Source organism: Chiloscyllium punctatum, chromosome 39, assembly GCF_047496795.1.
Source record: "Chiloscyllium punctatum isolate Juve2018m chromosome 39, sChiPun1.3, whole genome shotgun sequence".
Classification (NCBI taxonomy): Eukaryota; Metazoa; Chordata; class Chondrichthyes; order Orectolobiformes; family Hemiscylliidae; genus Chiloscyllium; species Chiloscyllium punctatum.
Window position 1 is genome coordinate 63,373,895 of NC_092777.1, and position 17,717 is coordinate 63,391,611.

Sequence of the window (17,717 nt, forward strand, 5' to 3'; positions counted from 1 at the left end):
ATATATCCCTGGTGGTGGGGTCCATTTGGAGGTGGTGGAAATGACGACAAATGATATGATGTATATAGAGCTTGGTGGGGTGGTAGGTGAGGACCAGTAGGGTTCTGTCCTGGTGGCGAGTGGAGGGGCGGGGCTCAAGGGCGGACGAGCGGGAAGTGGAGGAGATGCAGTGGAGGGCATCGTCGACTGACCTCCAGCATCTACAGTCCTCACTTTCTCCCTACAGGAGTTGGGAGGTCATTTTGCGGCTGTAGAGGACATTGGTTAGGCCACCGTTGGAATATTGCATGCAATTCTGGTCTCCTTCCTATTGGAAAGATGTTGTGAAACTTGAAAGGGTTCAGAAAAGATTTACAAGGATGTTGCCAGGGTTGGAGGATTTGAGCTACAGGGAGAGGCTGAACAGGCTGGGGCTGTTTTCCCCGGAGCGTCGGAGGCTGAGGGGTGACCTTATAGAGGGTTACAAAATTATGAGGGGCATGGATAGGATAAATAGGCAAAGTCTTTTCCCTGGTGTGGGGGAGTCCAGAACTAGAGGGCATAGGTTTAGGGTGAGAGGGGAAAGATATAAAAGAGACCTAAGGAGCATCTTTTTCACGCAGAGGGTGGTACGTGTATGGAATGAGCTGCCAGAGGATGTGGTGGAGGTTGGTACAATTGCAACATTTAAGAGGCATTTGGATGGGTATATGAATAGGAAGGGTTTGGAGGGATATGGGCCGGGTGCTGGCAGGTGGGACTAGATTGGGTTGGGATATCTGGTTGGCATGGACGGGTTGGATTGAAGGGTCTGTTTCCATGCTGTACATCTCTATGACTCTATGACTATATGACTCTATCTACACTGCCAAGAATGTTACCATTCGCCCAGTACTCTGCATTCCTGTTACTCCTTCCAAAGTGAACTACTTCACACTTTTAAACTCCATTGCCAGTTCTCAGCCTAGCTCAGTATCTTATCTATGTCCCTCTGTAACACATATCTTTCAACACTGTCCACAACTCTGCCTACCTTCGTGTCATCTGTAAATTTACTAACCCATCCTTCTACACTTACATCCAGATCATTTATAAAAATGACAACAGCAGTGGCTCAAAAGAGATCCTTGTGGCATACCACTTGTAACTGAGCTCCAGGATGAACACTTCCCATCAACCACCACCCTCTGTCGTCTTTCAGCTAAGCAATTTCTGATCCAAACCGCTAAACCACATTCAAACCTGAAACTCTGTATTTGTGCAATAGCCTACCATGGGGAATCTTATCGAACGCCTTGCTGAAATCCATATACACCACATCAACTGCTTTACCCTCATCCACCTGTTTGGTCACCTTCTCAAAGAACTTAATCAGGTTTGTGAGGCACGACTTACCCTTCACAAAACTGTACTGACTATCCCTAATCAAATTATTCCTTTCCAGATGATCATAAATTCTATCTCTTACAACCTTTTCCAACACCTTACCCACAAATGAAGTAAGGCTCACTGATCTGTAATTACCAGGGCTGCCTGACTCTCCTTCTTGAACAAGGGAACAACATTTGCTATCCTCCAGTCTTCTGGCACTACTCCTGTCAACAATGATGACATAATGATCAAAGCCAAAAGCTCTGTTATCTCCTCCCTGCCTTCCCAGAGAATTTGAGGATAAATCCCATCTGGCCCAGGGTCTTCTCTAATTTCAGATCTTCCAAAATTACTAAAACCTCCTCTTTGTCAACCGCAATCCCATCTAATCTAGTAGTCTGTATCTCTGTATTCTCACTAACATCACCCTTTTCCAATGTGAATACTGATGAAAAGTATTCATTAAGCGCTTCCCCTATGTCCTCAGATTCCACACACAACCTCCCACTACTATCTTTGATTGGCCCTAATCTTACTCTAGTCATTCTTTTATTCCTAATACATCTATAGAAGGCCTTAGGGCCTTCTTTTGGAGTCTTGTGTTCAGTTCTGGACACCTTATTTAAGGAAGGATGTTAAAACCTTGGAGAAAGTGGAAAAGAGGTTCTCTTGAATGATGCCATAAATACAAGGAAATTTGATTTAATTTATTATTGTCAGATGTACTGTGGTACAGTAAAAAGTTTTGTTTTGTGTGCAGTACAGGCAGGTCATACCATATAAAGAACATAGGATGATAGAACAGAGGGAGGAATACAGAGTAATGGCAGTAAAGAAGGTGCACAAAAAGCAAGATCAGCATTACATTTGAAATTTGAGAGGTCAATTCAGAAGTTTAATACCAATGGGAAATAAGCTGTTCTTAAACCTGCTGGTACGTGTGTTTAAGCTTTTGTATCTCTTGCCTAATGGAAGAAATTTAGAAACAAGGAAAGATCAGGGAATTTGAGTTTATTCTTCTTGGAGCTGAGAAGGTTAAGAGGTGACCTTATTGACCTTAATTAACAATTTAGACAGGGTTTAGATGGATATTGTGTTGGCATGTCATTAATCAGGGATCACAATGTCCATATTGTCAGCAAAGGAGCTCGGAGTCAGATTCAGAGAAAGTGCTTTACTCAAAAGAGCTTTTAGGATTCGGTGCCTGGGAGAGTAGGGGATGTGGATTCCACAGGGGGTGTCAAAAGAGAGCTGGAGACATATTTGAGATAGGACCGGAGAGTGAGTCCAGCTGGGTACTGTTTCAGGAGCCAGTGCAGACACAATGGATTGAATAGCCTCCTTCTATATTGTAAAAGTTTATGTTTTTATGAAATATAATCCTAACAGCCCGAGCCCATCAACAAGCCCCACAGGAGCTTTATGTGTCATAAATGGAAGGTAAGTGTTGCTTCCCTGTTGCTTCCCATTCACCTCAAAAATTGCAAGGCCTGTCCTTTAGGCATCAGGATCCAGAGATTAATTTCAGGATGGTCATTTTAAAGTCATGCCTCTACTTACAGACAACTGAAGTTCCAGCTCCTTGTATCTCAGTGTGTGTGGCCTCTCTCACGGTGTGCATATGGCTGCATATAGAGACATCATCTGTGTATTATACAGAACAATTGTAAAACCTATGTCTTAGAGACGCAATGTTTGTACTAGTTAGGGAATGCTGAACAGTCCAACAAACCTGTCTTTTACATCTTTTGGAAAAGGAGGAGCTTGAAAAGGCAAGCAGACAATTCCAGAGTAATATCAAAGAGTATGAACTTTTTTTGGATCGAATGGATAATTGGCTGAAGATAAATCACCACCAGGCAGTGGAACTCTTTTCTGAGTATGACAAGATTGGGAACGGGATTCTGCAGTATGATGAATTTAAACTCGGTAACGACTGTCTCTCATTTACTCTGATATTTATGGTTTAATGAATAGCAACTTAATTTGCTCAAAATAAATTCTTATGATCTGGAAAACGCTTCCCAAAAGGCTGGTGGAATCAGATTCAACAATAACTTTAAAGATAAATTGGGGAATATTATTGAAAAAGGTAAAATGGTGGAAGATCTGGGAAGTGGGATTTCTTGTAGTTATTACAGAGAGCATGGGCATGCTGGACTGAACGACTGCCTACTGCAATATATCATTACACTGCCACAATCGGAAGACAAGATGACAATTTTCATGAGTATACCTTATCATGACATATCCTGACCCCTCCATTTCCTTGTGTTGTCAGAATGTTTGTTCAACATCCAGCCCTGAATGAATTGATAATTCTTCCTGTTAAACTCTATTGCACAATTTGTTCTCTTGCCACTAACTTTATCCCCATCTTGGCCACTGCCTCAGGCCAAAACGTACTGTTTTATTCATTCACGGAATGTGGCTATTTTGGGCAAAGCCAGCATTTATTGCCCAGAAGGCATTTAAATTTCAGCCGCCAGGTGGGGTTTTCCCAGACAATGATTTCATGATTGTCATTAGACTCTTAATTCTGGATAAAACAAAAAGAGACAATTCAAAATGCACCAGCTGGTCCAGTGGGGTTTGAACCTGGATCTGTGGGAGCATTACTTGGATTGCTGGATTAAGGGCTTATGTCCGAAGTGTTGATTCTCCTGCTCCTCGGATGTTGCCTGACTTGCTGTGTTTTTCCAGCACTACAGTCTTGACTCTTGCTGGGTTAATAGTTTAGCAATAATACCAGAAGGTCATCACCTCCCATCTTTGTAGCCACCATACCCTGTTGGACCTGAACTCAGCATCCGTACTCCATACCCTCTCTATTACTTCCATCTCAATAATATCACTTGTTTCCACTACTGCCTCAGCCCATTTCCTGCTGAATTTTAATTCGTGCCTTTACATCCTTCAGACTAGATTCTTCCAAACTATTTCATTTCAGGTTTCTATCCTCCTCAAGTTGGACTAATCAAAAACCTAACTATTTATATCCTAATTCACATCTGTGAAGTCCCATTTACCTATCAGTCCTGTACTTTAGTCATTTTTTTCTTTGATTTTTCATGGGACTTTGACATTGCTGACAAGGCTGGCATTTGTAGCCTGTTCCTAATTGCCCCTGAGCTGAAGAACTTGCTAGGCCATTGTAGTGGAAATTTAAGAATGAACAATATTGCTGTGGGTTCTCAATGATAGAAACCGGGAAGAAAATTCCCAGCTTCCCACTCCACCCTGGATCAGGATGGTAGGGTTGTTAGAAAGAGATAGAGAATATTTCCAATAACAGATTGATGTTTAGAAACATGTAGCTTACTGTGAAATTTTAAATAAGCAATTCATATTTCAATATTCCAGGGATGCGAGATTTGAAGATTCCCTGTCTAGAAGCTCAACTACACATCTTGGCCAAATTGTTGGATCAGGACAATAATGGGACCATTGATTACATTGAATTAGGTGCAGGACTTGACAAAGCTCGGCAAGTACTTTAAGGTCTTTGAGATATGCTGCTACGAGTGAATATGGGATTATTTAGCAAACACAAAGTATTTAATTCAGTGGGTTTCAAATGGTCACATTAAGTCGTTGTTAAGAATTTGAGTATTGCAGAAAAAAATGGGTTGGTTGGTTATGGTGTGATGGAAGATGTGTATATATATTGTATTTTGGGATTTGGGTTATATTTTGGGTTATGGTGTGATGGACGATGTGTATATATATTGTATTTTGGGATTTGGGTTATATTTTGGGTTATGGTGTGATGGAAGATGTGTATATATATTGTATTTTGGGATTTGGGTTATATTTTGGGTTATGGTGTGATGGACGATGTGTATATATATTGTATTTTGGGATTTGGGTTATATTTTGGGTTATGGTGTGATGGAAGATGTGTATACATATTGTATTTTGGGATTTGGATTTTAAAATCAAGGAAGGTGAATGTGTTTTGTCAAACTTTTTTTCGGTCAAATGTGGAATGGAATGGTGATCTAGATATTTTTAAATTCTAAAATGACATATGACTTCAGCCAGGACCCTTGTGGTGTTAATTGATGGAATGTTTATATCTCTGAGTTCACAGCCAGACCAGAAAACCATTAATTTATTTCACTTAAGACAGAAAGTTCAAGGTCTGGGCTCAGACGAATCAGGAATTCAGTTCAGAAAGAAGAATAGTTCATTCTAGCAGGAGAATCAAGTTTTAGGGAAACTTGTCGCCCTCATCAAAATACTTTCGTTTGTGGAGCTTCTAAGCTAGGAAGGTTTGGACAGAAATTTTCATATTGTTAAAACTGAAAAAGGTTTAAGCCATCAGAATTGTGAGAGGTTCCGACTCAGAAAGGAACATAAAACAGTTTCTAGAGTCAAAGGAAAGGAAACTGGGCAGACTGTATTAGGTTAAGGACTTAAAGAGCTCCGATATGAGTGAAATTTCTCCAGAATTGAGTATCTGTGAAAGGTTAGTGTTGGAAAACAGGTTGAAACTTTACTGACTGTATGAAAATCTTTTTAACTGCCTTTGATATAGAGTTTGTTTTCTTCCTTTTGCATAATAAATTTATTTTCTGTTTGATTAGATTCCTTACAATGTGGAAACAGGCCCTTCGGCCCAACAAGTCTACACTGACCCTCTGAAGAGCAACCCACCCAGACCTATTCCCCTATATTTACCCCTGACTAATGCACCTAACACTACGGGCAATTTAGTATGGCCAATTCACCTGACCTGCACATCTTTGTGACTGTGGGAGGAAACCAGAGCACCCAGAGGAAACCCACGCAGACACGGGGAGAATGTGTAAACTCCACACACACAGTTGCCTGAGGTGGGAATTGAACCCAGGTCCCTGGTGCTGTGAGCCAGCAGTGCCAACCACTGAGCCACTGTGCCACCCTTTTAAAAAAAAAGTCTGCCATCTAATGTAAATATGTTTCAGTGATCAACCACTCAGTGCACAAACATTAAATGTGATCTATCAAGCCAGGATTTATAGTAGGATTTGCCTCGTCAAGTACAGCCACCAGCTGGGATTATGCCAACAGTCACTACCTTACCTGCTATGAACAGCCAAATGGATCACACAAATGAGTAATATGATAAATTCATAGCACTGGCATATGTCCCAAAGACCAGTATATCTATTAAACAGCTATCTATACTGCTACTCACAACAGGAAGGTACAGACCATACTCAACCTGCCACTCTTGCAAAACTCAAAACTCAGTGTCTAATGTAATATGTAACTCTGCAATTGGAAACGTTTAGAGCACTGAACAGTACAACACAGGAACAGGCCCTTCAGCCCATAATGTTGTGCCGAACGTGATGTCAAATTAAACTAATCCCTTCTGCCTGCCCTTGTTCCATATCCCTCCATTCCTTGTATATTCATGTTCTGACCTAAAAGTCCTTAAATATCCCTTTCATATCTGCGTCCACCGACCATTCCAGGCAGCACATTCCAGACTCTGTAAAAAACCTGCCCCTCACATCTCAGAGTCATAGAGATGTACAGCATGAAAACACACCCTTCGGTCCAACCCGTCCATGCCGACCAGATATCCCAACCCAATCTAGTCCCACCTGCCAGCACCGGCCCTTCCTATTCATATAGGTAAAAACAATGACTGCAGATGCTGGAAAGCAAATACTGGATTAGTGATGAAAAGCCTGATGAAGGGCTTTTGCCCGAAACGTCGATTTCGCTGCTCGTTGGATGCTGCCTGAACTGCTGTGCTCTTCCAGCACCACTAATCCAGTACTTCCTATTCACATACCCATCCAAATGCCTCTTAAATGTTGCAATTGTACTAGCCTCCACCACATCCTCTGGCAGCTCATTCCATACACATACCACCCTCTGTGTGAAAACGTTGCCCCTTAGGTCTCTTTTATATCTTTCCCCTCTCACCCTAAACCTATGCCCTCTAGTTCTGGACTCCCCAATCCCAGGGAAAAGACTTTGTCTATTTATCCTATCCATGCCCCTCGTAATTTTGTAAACCTCTACAAGGTCCCCCGTCAGCCTCTGACGCTCCAGGGAAAACAGCCCCAGCCTGTTCAGCCTCTCCCTGTAGCTCAGATCCAACAACCCCGGCAGCATCCTTGTAAATCTTTTCTGAATCCTTTCAAGTTTCACAACATCTTTCCGATAGGAAGGAGACCAGAATTGCACGCAATATTCCACAGTGGCCTAACCAATGTCCTGAACAGCCGCAACATGACCTCCCAACTCCTGTACTCAATACTCTGACCAATAAAGGAAAGCAAACCAAACACCTTCTTCACTATCCTATCTACCTGTGACTCCACTTTCAAGGAGCTATGAACCTGCACTCCAAGGTCTCTTTGTTCAGCAACACTCCCTAGGACCTGACCATTAAGTGTATAAGTCTTGCTAAGATTTGCTTTCCCAAAATGCAGCACTTTGCATTTATCTGAATTAAACTCCATCTGCCACGTCTCAGCCCATTGGCCCATCTAGTCAAGATCCTGTTGTAATCTGAGGTAACCCTCTTCGCTGTCCACTACACCCCCAATTTTGGTGTCATCTGCAAACTTACTAACTGTATCTCTTATGCTCGCATCCAAATCATTTATGTAAATGACAAAAAGTAGAGGGCCCAGCACCGATCCTTGTGGCACTCCACTGGTCACAGGCCTCCAGTCTGAAAAACAACCCTCCACCACCACCCTCTGTCTTCTATCTTTGAGCCAGTTCTTGAACTTTCCTTCTCTCACCCAGTATTAAACACAATTAAACATTTACTAAATAATTCTGAGTTATGCAAACCATGTCTGCTGACATCATCATTGAATATAAGCTTCAACTGCACACGCTAGTCTCCAAAGACTTTAAAATGAGCATGCACAATACAAAGCCAATTTTTAAAAGATAAAAATCTCCTTCACAGTCTTTTCTCATCATGTTATTCTAGCCATTTCTTTCCAGCACCACCTTATTTTTAATTATTTTTGTATGTATCTCTCTGCCTCCATTAATCGGATTATAGATCATCCTTTCATTTGTTCTTTAGCTGACTCACTTAACACTTCACTCACAACATCTGACACTTTTGATCACCTGCAGAGTCTTATTATTCAGCCTGTCGACACTCCACTCACACCATTTGTACAATCTTTTGATCTCTCTGCCGAAAAGTGATGTGCCTATGTGCTTCTCTTCACTCCACCTGACTAAGGAACACTGCTCTGAAAGTTTCTGATTTCAAATAAACCTGTTGGACTATAACCTGGTGTCGTGTGACTTCTGACTTTGTCCACCGCAACCTGGCACCTCCACATAATGGCATTTTTTCTCCCATTCGTAAGGGTTTTTTCTTTTGGTTTTTATTTCAATTTGTTCCAGACACTCCAGTGTTAATATGTTCCTGGCTGAGAGTAAATACAAGCTGTGATCCTGACAACCAGTTTGGGATTGTTAGTCAGGATCTTAATGTGGCATGTGTGTGCTGGAAGCAACATATATTAACACACCAGACTCTGCTTTTTGCAGACAGAAAGAACATTTATACATGCTATGCCTATTTCAACTCAGCAAGAGAAGTGACAGCGGTATGCTGGTTCATTTTCCAAGGTAACACTTGACCAATCAGAGTCTACCTACCTGGTTTAACATTTAAACAAAACTTGACAGTTTACCATGAATCATCATTAGCTGGTGCAGTCTCCATGCTAACACGTCTACTTTGAAACTAATCAGCACCCTCTTATACAATGTAAATGTTGTTTTTCCGTCTCACTGAGATGCCTGTGAAGAATGGGGTGGCACGGTGGCTCAGTGGTTAGCACTGCTGCCCCACAGCACCAGGTCCCAGGTTCAGTTCTAGCCTCGGGTGACTGTCTGTGTGGAGTTTGCGCATTCTCCCTGTGTCTGCTTGGGTGTGCTCCGGTTTCCTCCCACAGTCCAAAGATGTGCAGGTTAGGTGAATTGGCCAGGCTAAATTACCTGTAGTGTTAGCTGCATTAGTCAGAGGGAAATGGTTCTGGGTGGGTTACTCTTCAGAGGGTCAGTGTGGACTGGTTGGGCCAAAGGGCCTGTTTCCACACTGTAGGGATTCTAATCTAAATTATCATGATGAGTACAAGATGGAAAATCTTGACAAAACATGTCTTCTTTTTACAACAATACCCAAGTTCTGTACCACCAAATAACTATTCAGACAAATATTATTATTTGAAAATTATTTGAAGTTTGTTAACTCTTTCCTAGGTGTCATGATTTGGAGATGTCGGTGTTGGACTGAGGTGTACAAAGTTAAAAATCACAACACCAGGTTATAGTCCAACAGGTTTAATTGGAAACACACTAGCTTTCGGAGCGACGCTCCTTCATCAGGTGATAGTGGAGGGCTCGATCGTAACACAGAATTTATAGCAAAAATTTGCAGTGTGATGTAACAATTACATAACCTGTTGGACTATAACCTGGTGTTGTGAGTTTTAACCTTTCCTAGGTGATATCAGGACACATTTCCCTAGGTTTCGGGCACATTTACATTACCTGGTTACGTTTCTGCTAAAATGCTGCACCTTGGAGTTTAATTCTGTAATTAAAGCCAAAACTATGGGAGCAAAACATTGTCAGAATCCCTCCTTCAGGGAATCTTACTCCACAGATTTTGGATTCAGTCTGAAATTGTACTATACCTGTTTGTTAGAGTATATTTGCTGCACTTAAACACTCTCCCAATTTGTGTAATGATTGTGCATTCTGAAATAGCATCTCAACATAATGTCGGCTGCTTGCAATGATTACTTCCTACATGCAAATTTAATATTAAAATCTCGCTCATAGGTGTCTTCAAAGTATCAGTAAAGAGAATGAGGAGCAGGATGAATCAAAGGACATAGAAGGAGTCAGAGACAGAATTAAAATAAGAAAAGAAGACGAGGAGGAATGTGAAGCAAGAAAGGAAGCAGAAACGTATCTGTTGATTACAAAGGAAGTTTCGACTCATTGCCCAAGTTGCCACTTGGGACTCAGGAAATATGAACGACTCTCTGAATCCAGGTGCAGTCTGTTTTGCACAGGCATGTTTTTATGTATTACGGTCAACTATTACCATAACCTCAGGAACAAATGCAAAAACAACCTCTTCAGTAGTTGGAGGTTGAAGAATTACTGTTGAATGTGTAATGCAGTGGCATATGTATAAAGCTTGATATGGTTAATGCATTCTCAGATTGATATGGTTAATGCATTCTCAGATTGATATGGTTAATGCATTCTCAGATTGATATGGTTAATGCATTCTCAGATTGATATGGTTAATGCATTCTCAGATTTGGGGAAAACAGAACATGAGCTGAGTCTTTCTGATTTGCTGATGTACTGTCCCAAGGAAAGTAATTAGACCAGGATCAGAAACATGGGATGTGGGGATGCATCAATGTTCTGGAATTAGAGTAAACAATCCAAAATAATTTCTAACAGCAGTTATAAAGAATCTTTTGATGGGTTAGATTGCCTGAAGAGCCAGTTGACCCATTTCAGATTGCCTTGCACGCAGGCCACCAAAACCAGATTTCCTGGTCATTTTATTAATGCTATTGTGGGAGCTCACTGCCCACAAATGGGCTGGTGTGCTTGCCTAAGCATAGTGACTCCACTTCACTTCAGAAGTACTTCATTAGGAGACATTTGCTGGGTGGTAATGCCACTGAACGAGTAATCCAGGAGCCTGGTTTAGTGCTGTGGGGAGATGAGGTCAATCTCACAAGAGATGATTGATTAATGTACTCAAGAGGTGGCTAGGTATAGCAGTTGGGGCGAATGGAATCAAATGTGATGGGGAGAAAGCAGGGCTAGGCTATTAAGTTGGATTATTAACCATGATCATGATGAGTGGCAGAGCAGGCTCAAAGGGCTGAATGGCCTCCTCCTGCTCTGATCTTCTCGGTTTCTATGTCATTTAAGTTCTTTCTGGAGTTGAAAGACAGATGCCGTCATTCATGGGAGCAAAGGCCGACTCTATTCTGGCGATAGAACACACTTAAAAGCTTTGTATCTGAATGCACAAAACATTTGGAATAAGGTAGTCAAACTGACGATGCAACTCAATGTAAATGGATATGATCTCATCATCACAATGGAAATAAAAAGATCAAAACTGGGAATTTAACTTTCAGGGATATTTGATATTTTGGAAGGACAGGAGGGTGGAAAAGGTCGTGGGGTAGCACTGTCAATAAGAAATGAAATGAGGACAGTTGTGAAAGATAATCTAGGCTGACATGCAGTCCACTTGGATGGCGGTAAAAAGGGGCAGAAAGAAAAAATGGCATTTGTACAGGTAGTGTACAGATCCCCGAGTAGTAGCCACTCTGTAGGAAAGGTTATAAGTCAACAAATGACAAGAACTTGTAAAAAGAAGACAGCTATAATTATAGGTGACTTTAATCTTCACTGATTGGGTTAATCAAGTTGGAAAGAATATCTACAAGACTTTGTAATGTGCATGAGGGATAGTTTCCTTGAGCAATATGTCACTGAGCAACCAGGCATCAAGCTATCCTGGATCTGGTAATAGGTAATGAGGATGACCTCACAGTAAAAGGTCCCCCAGGAACTAGTGATCACAACATGATCGCATTTAATATTCAGTTCACAAATGAGAATATTTTTAAGGTGAGAGGAGCAAGATTTAGAACATAGAACATAGAACAATACAGCGCAGAACAGGCCCTTCGGCCCTCAGTGTTGCGCTGACCTGTGAACTATTCTCAGCTCGTCCCCCTACACTATCCCAAAATCATCCATGTGCTTATCTGAGGATTGTTTAAATCTCCCTAATGTGGCTGAGTTAACTACATTAGCAGGTAGTGCATTCCACGCCCTTACCACTCTCTGTGTAAAGAACCTGCCTCTGACATCTGCCTTAAATCTACCATCTCTCAATTTATAGTTATGCCCCCTTGTACACGCTGATGTCATCATCCTAGGGAAAAGTCTTTCATTGTCTACCCTATCTAATCCTCTGATCATCTTGTATGTCTCTATCAAATCCCCCCTTAGCCGCCTTCTTTCCAATGAGAGGGACCTGAGGGGAAACATTTTTGCACAGAGGGTGGTTCATCTGTAAAATGAACTGCCAGAGGAAGTGGTTGTTGGAGGTACAGTTACAACATCTAGAAGACTTTTGGACAAGTATGTGGATGGGAAAGGTTCAAAAGGATATGAGCCACATGCAGGCAAATGGGGCGAGTTTAGTTTGGGAAACTTAGTTGGCATGGACGTGTTGGACTGAAGGGTCTGTCTCTGTGCTGTATGACTCTATGAAAAGGCAGGAAAGTGGACATGGGGAGTATCAGATCAGCCATGATCCTATTGCAGCAGGCTCGAGGGACAGAATGGCCTCCTCCTGGTTCTGTTTCTTTTGATCTGATGGACTTGTAGTTCTTTGGGAGTGGGACAAGCCAGTCCAAATGTAAATTTTTATTGTATGACCCTGAGCAATAAATGTTGATCGGAAATTAAATGAGAGCAAGAGTAATGGCCAGTGGTCCAGGCTGAGATCAGTAACAGATGTTAGAACAGGGATCAAAGCTGGAATGTTTGTATTCAGTCGTATTATTCAGGCGTGCAATTACCGTTTGAAATATCAGAGGATCTCTGTTTCCTTCCTGTTTGAGGCTGGGCACTACCATAGGGGAAGGAATAACCACCTCAGCAGGTATTTACTTACTCGTACAGGCCTGACTGCTAAAACTGGCAAAAACAGATAATCGAAAAAAAGTCAAACACAGTAATCATTAAACATGCACAACGCTGACAACGTGCAATGTGTGTTTGTTCATTCTCCTACAGAGAAGGTATTAGAGATAGGAACTGCTGTCATTACCATTACATTGGCAAAGAGTTTCAGCCCTTGGAGCTGTATTCTTAGCTGTCTGAAAATAAACACTATGAGGATAAACTTCAGTGGAGTGGGAACAAGCGCAGATAAATTTGAATCAAATATTGGCAGATAAAACTATCATGGATCAAGGAGCTGTTTTAAGAGGAGATTGTTCAGGTACAGTTGAGGGACAAAAGGGTGGGTACAGCAATCAAAAACAAAGGTAAATGAAAGTAAACTAAAACAAACATTGTTGGAGAGCTGAAACTAAAACAGAAAATGCTGGAAAAACTCAGCCAGTTTGGCAGCATCTGGGAGAGAAAGTAAAGTCAACATTTCAGGTCCAGTGACCCTTCTTCGTAAAATTGTAGGCCCTCCCTGGATGACCAAAGGGGTTGAGAGGGTACATATAACAGATGTCAGGTTGACCATACAAATGAGAACCTGTCTGAATAAACAAAGTTCAGATAAGGAAACAACGTAAACAAGAGATTCACAGATACTTTTGTGAGCAAAGGTCCAAAGGTTTCTATGGCCATATCACGGACAGTAAGAGGCGAGTATTGTAGCCATGAGGTTTATATGATTTCTGTGCCTTGAGACTGTCTTTAATTGAGGGTCAAATGAAGGGGTGGCGTAATCTGTTCTGATGGCTGCCTGACAATAGGTTGTTTGCTAGAAAGAAGATGTAAGGGGTTCACATTTGGAAACAATGGCATTGGCCTCTATGTTTTTATGGTTAGACTATGAATCTTCAGCGTCTTGGGAGGGTGTTGAGAATGTCAAGTTGTTAACGTTTCTACCATGGCCAGATGGATTTCATTGACTATGAGTTCCTTGACTGGGGCTGTTAACCTGAGCCATTCAGGAAGCCCTGGCTGACAGATATAAACTGGAGATTTTACTGGGTCTCACACCTGCACACACACAACATGGGTGCTGTGGGATAAATATAAGCACAACTGCGGTTAGGCGATAGTGTGGGGATTTTAAAAAAAACAGGAGATTCCGATAGTCTCCTCAGTCTAGGGATTTGCTCTGAGCTGGCTGATCACAGCCCACATTCTGTGCAGATGTAAATAAGGGGTGACTTGGTGATGGGATACAGACCTCAGTGCAGTTATTTCAATGTCCCTTTACTTCCAACTTAAAAGAGATTTGGGGGTCTGAATGTCCAAAAATCAGCATTTCTACACACCAGGCCCAGATGATTCACGTTGCAATAGAGATGGGCTTTGAGAGGTGAAGGGTTTCTAAGATATTCTCGAAACCCCCAGACACAGTCAATTTGCCAGAGTACAGGTAAACAGGGAACAGCTAGAGAGTGGAAGCTTCCACAGTTAATTCTGCAGCTCTAATGGTCAGAGCTTGGGCTGTACTGAAAACCTTTGTGAGGATCTGACATGAGGCTACAGAACTGCCAGGTAATATCTTCACTAAAAAAAAGAAAATTATGGGATTGTTATCAGGCCAAGAAAGAAATGGAAGTGAATATTTGGGACCAAAACATCACTTTGGACTGGATCCAGAAAAATTGACAGATTACTAAAGACACAGTCTGTCATTTGGCCATGAAATGTATAAGAGTTAGGAGGTCATGTTGCAGCTGTACAGGTTAGGCCACTTTTGGAATATTGCGTGCAATTCTGGTCTCCCTCCCATTTGAAAAATGTTGTGAAACTTGAAAGGGTTCAGAATGAATTTACAAGGATGTTGCCAGGGTTGGAGAGTTTGAGCTATAGGGAGAGGTTGAACAAGCTGGGGCTGTTTTCCCTGGAGTGTCGGAGGCTGAGGGGTGACCCCATAGAGGTTTATTAAATCATGAGGGGCATGTATAGGGTAAACAGACAAAGTCTTTTCCCTGGAGTATGGAAGTCCAGAACTAGAGGGCATAGGTTTAGGGCGAGAGGGGAAAAATATAAAAGGGTCCTAAGGGGCACCCTTTTCACACAGAGGGTGGTGCGTGTATGGAATGAGCTGCTAGACAAAGTGGTGGAGGCTGGTGCAATTACAACATTTGAAAAGCATCTGGATGGGTATATGAATAGGAAGGGTTTGGAGGGATATGGGCCAAGTGCTGGCAAATGGGACTTTATTAGGTTGGGATATCTGGTCGGCATGGACAAATTGAGCCAAAGGGTCTGTTTCTGTGCTGTACATCTCTATGACTTTATAAGTGGATTTCTTTGTGTTGTAGAAGCTCTTTTTTAAAGTATATGTTCTCTAAGAACATGGTGTTTAGGCATTGAGCTCATGGACTTACATTAAGAGACTTAAAAGATGAAGATTTATTCTGTTTTCCATTCAGCTATCAACTGGAAGTCCAATTTGTTTTGAAGTTATTGGTCTCTCTGTGTCAGTAACAAGGAAATGTGTGAGGGGAGGTGGTGGGTGTGGCTGAAGTATGAAGAGTACTTTGCTTTTGTATCTGCCAAGGAAGAAAATGCTGCAAAAGTCATAACACTGAGAACATAGTTGACTTACTTGATGGGCTAAAGTTTCTGGGAGAAAGGTGGACCTGTGGATGAAACAAAAATGAGCATGTATAAAAAAATAGCTCATGGCACACGGTCAACAGTGAGAGGCAGAGCTGTGGGAGATAAGCAGACGTGGGAGAGAATACAAGCAGTGAATATGAACACAGGCTTAGAGCATTCATCTTCTGGGAGAGAGGCAAAAGATTGTATAAATGAAGAGACAAACAGGAAACAGATAACTTGCTTGGGGATTATGTGAAAAGTGCTGGAATTTTGAAAAAAACAGAAAATATTTAAACAACCCATAAAAACCTGTCTTTTAATTAAGAGACAGGAAACAGAAAGGATGAGAGAAGATAGTGACTGTTATTTATTTTATTATGTTGAAAAATTTATCAGATAACTGAGTAAAGTGTGTGAGTGAGAAGAGCCATTGATTTAATATGTTGTTGACACATGCTGGCAGTGTGAGTGATGTCTTGCAACTGCAGAATGTGGGAACTCCTGGATGCTCCTGTGATCAAGGGTAAACACATCACCAGTTGGTGACCAGTGGGCGGCACGGTGGCACAGTGGTTAGCACTGCTGCCTTACAACGCCAGAGACCCGGGGGGTTCAATTCCCGCCTCGGGCAACTGACTGTGTGGAGTTTGCACATTCTGGCAGGTTAGGTGTGGGTTTCCTCCCAAAGTCCAAAAAATGTGCAGGTTAGGTGAATTGGCCATGCTAAAGTGCCCGTAGTGTGAGGTGAAGGGGTAAATGGATCTGGGTGGGTTGTGCTTCGGAGGGTCAGTGTGGACTTGTTGGGCCGAAGGGCCTGTTTCCATGCTGTAAGTAATCTAATCAATTCATAGAGCTTTGGCTAAGATCTTATGAGCTAGAAGCTCAAGGGAACTTTCTGAAATTGCAGAAAAGGCAGTAGAATTGAGGATTGTTCAATTAGCCATGATCTCACTGATTTGTGAAGGACACTCGATGGGTTGAATGGTGTACTTCTCCTCCTATGTCTTATGGTCTATGAAGGTACCGATGACATAGATATAATGGGGGAGTATTAACAGGTGGGACTAAATTTAGAAAATAGAACTTCATAAGTAATCATTTTCGCATTATTGCCCAATCCACAAGAAACTTGGTATATGGTATAATTGATTAAAGTGTTAATGCTCGGCTAAAAGATTGGTGTGAGAGAGATTGATTTCAGTGCATGTTGGACTGGTACCAGTACCTGGGAGCTGTAGGCTGGGACCATGCTAGGATCAATGCTCTGGCAAGTTATATAATGAGGGCAATAGAAAGAACTTTAAATGAAACAGTGCTGGCACAGAATCATATTCATGGGATATGACACATTGAATAAAGAAGATAAGACAAAACAGGTAGGTAGCAATAATAGAAATTATCAGAAGGATGGGGCAGGAAGTGGCTGAAACCTGTGAACTTAGCAGTACACCAGGTTAGAGGCAGGTTATCAGAATAGGAAAGAGACAGAACTAAAGGCTCTGTCTGAATGCATGGAACATTCATAACATTTTCAGAAGAATATGAAAGCTTCAGACAGTTTGTAAATTAGATTAATGAAATAGATTTCTGGAATGGGTGTGTTCAGTTACATGGATAGATTAGAAAAGCTAGGAACGTCTTTTTGGAAAAGTGAAAGCTAAGGTGAGATTTGATCAAGCTGTTCAAAATCATGAATCAGTTTTCCCAAAGGTTTGTGGTTATATGAATGACAGTTGTGGCTGCAGACTGCATGAACAAACTCACTCTGGTATAAGAAGTCAGCGAATTAATAGGAATGTAATAGTAGTAGGGGACAGTATCAGAAAAAAAGTGTTCCTCGAGATAGAAGGGGTGAGGGCCAGAGGGCACCAATTTAAGATGATCAGCAAAACAGCAATGATGATGGTGAACCATTTTAATTAGCGGGTGATCCAAATCTGGAGGGTGGGGGAAGCAGATTCAATCCTGGCTTTCAAAAGAGAACTGATTAAGGACTTGAAGTGGAAGCACTT

The 17,717-nt window shown here is 41.7% G+C and overlaps 1 protein-coding gene across 3 annotated transcripts in view; it reads left to right on the forward strand.

Moving 5' to 3' along the window:
• LOC140464157 (uncharacterized) overlaps positions 1–17,717 on the forward strand; it is a 34,356-nt gene that overhangs the window by 14,195 nt on the left and 2,444 nt on the right. For 2 of the 3 annotated variants that reach the window (XM_072558962.1, XM_072558963.1), the window contains exons 3-5: positions 3,108–3,279; positions 4,714–4,837; positions 10,183–10,398. In XM_072558962.1, the coding sequence (XP_072415063.1) occupies positions 3,108–3,279; positions 4,714–4,837; positions 10,183–10,398 (512 nt within the window). Of the gene's footprint in view, positions 1–3,107; positions 3,280–4,713; positions 4,838–10,182; positions 10,404–17,717 lie in introns of all 3 variants that reach the window. The other variant, XM_072558964.1, reaches the window with a different exon arrangement.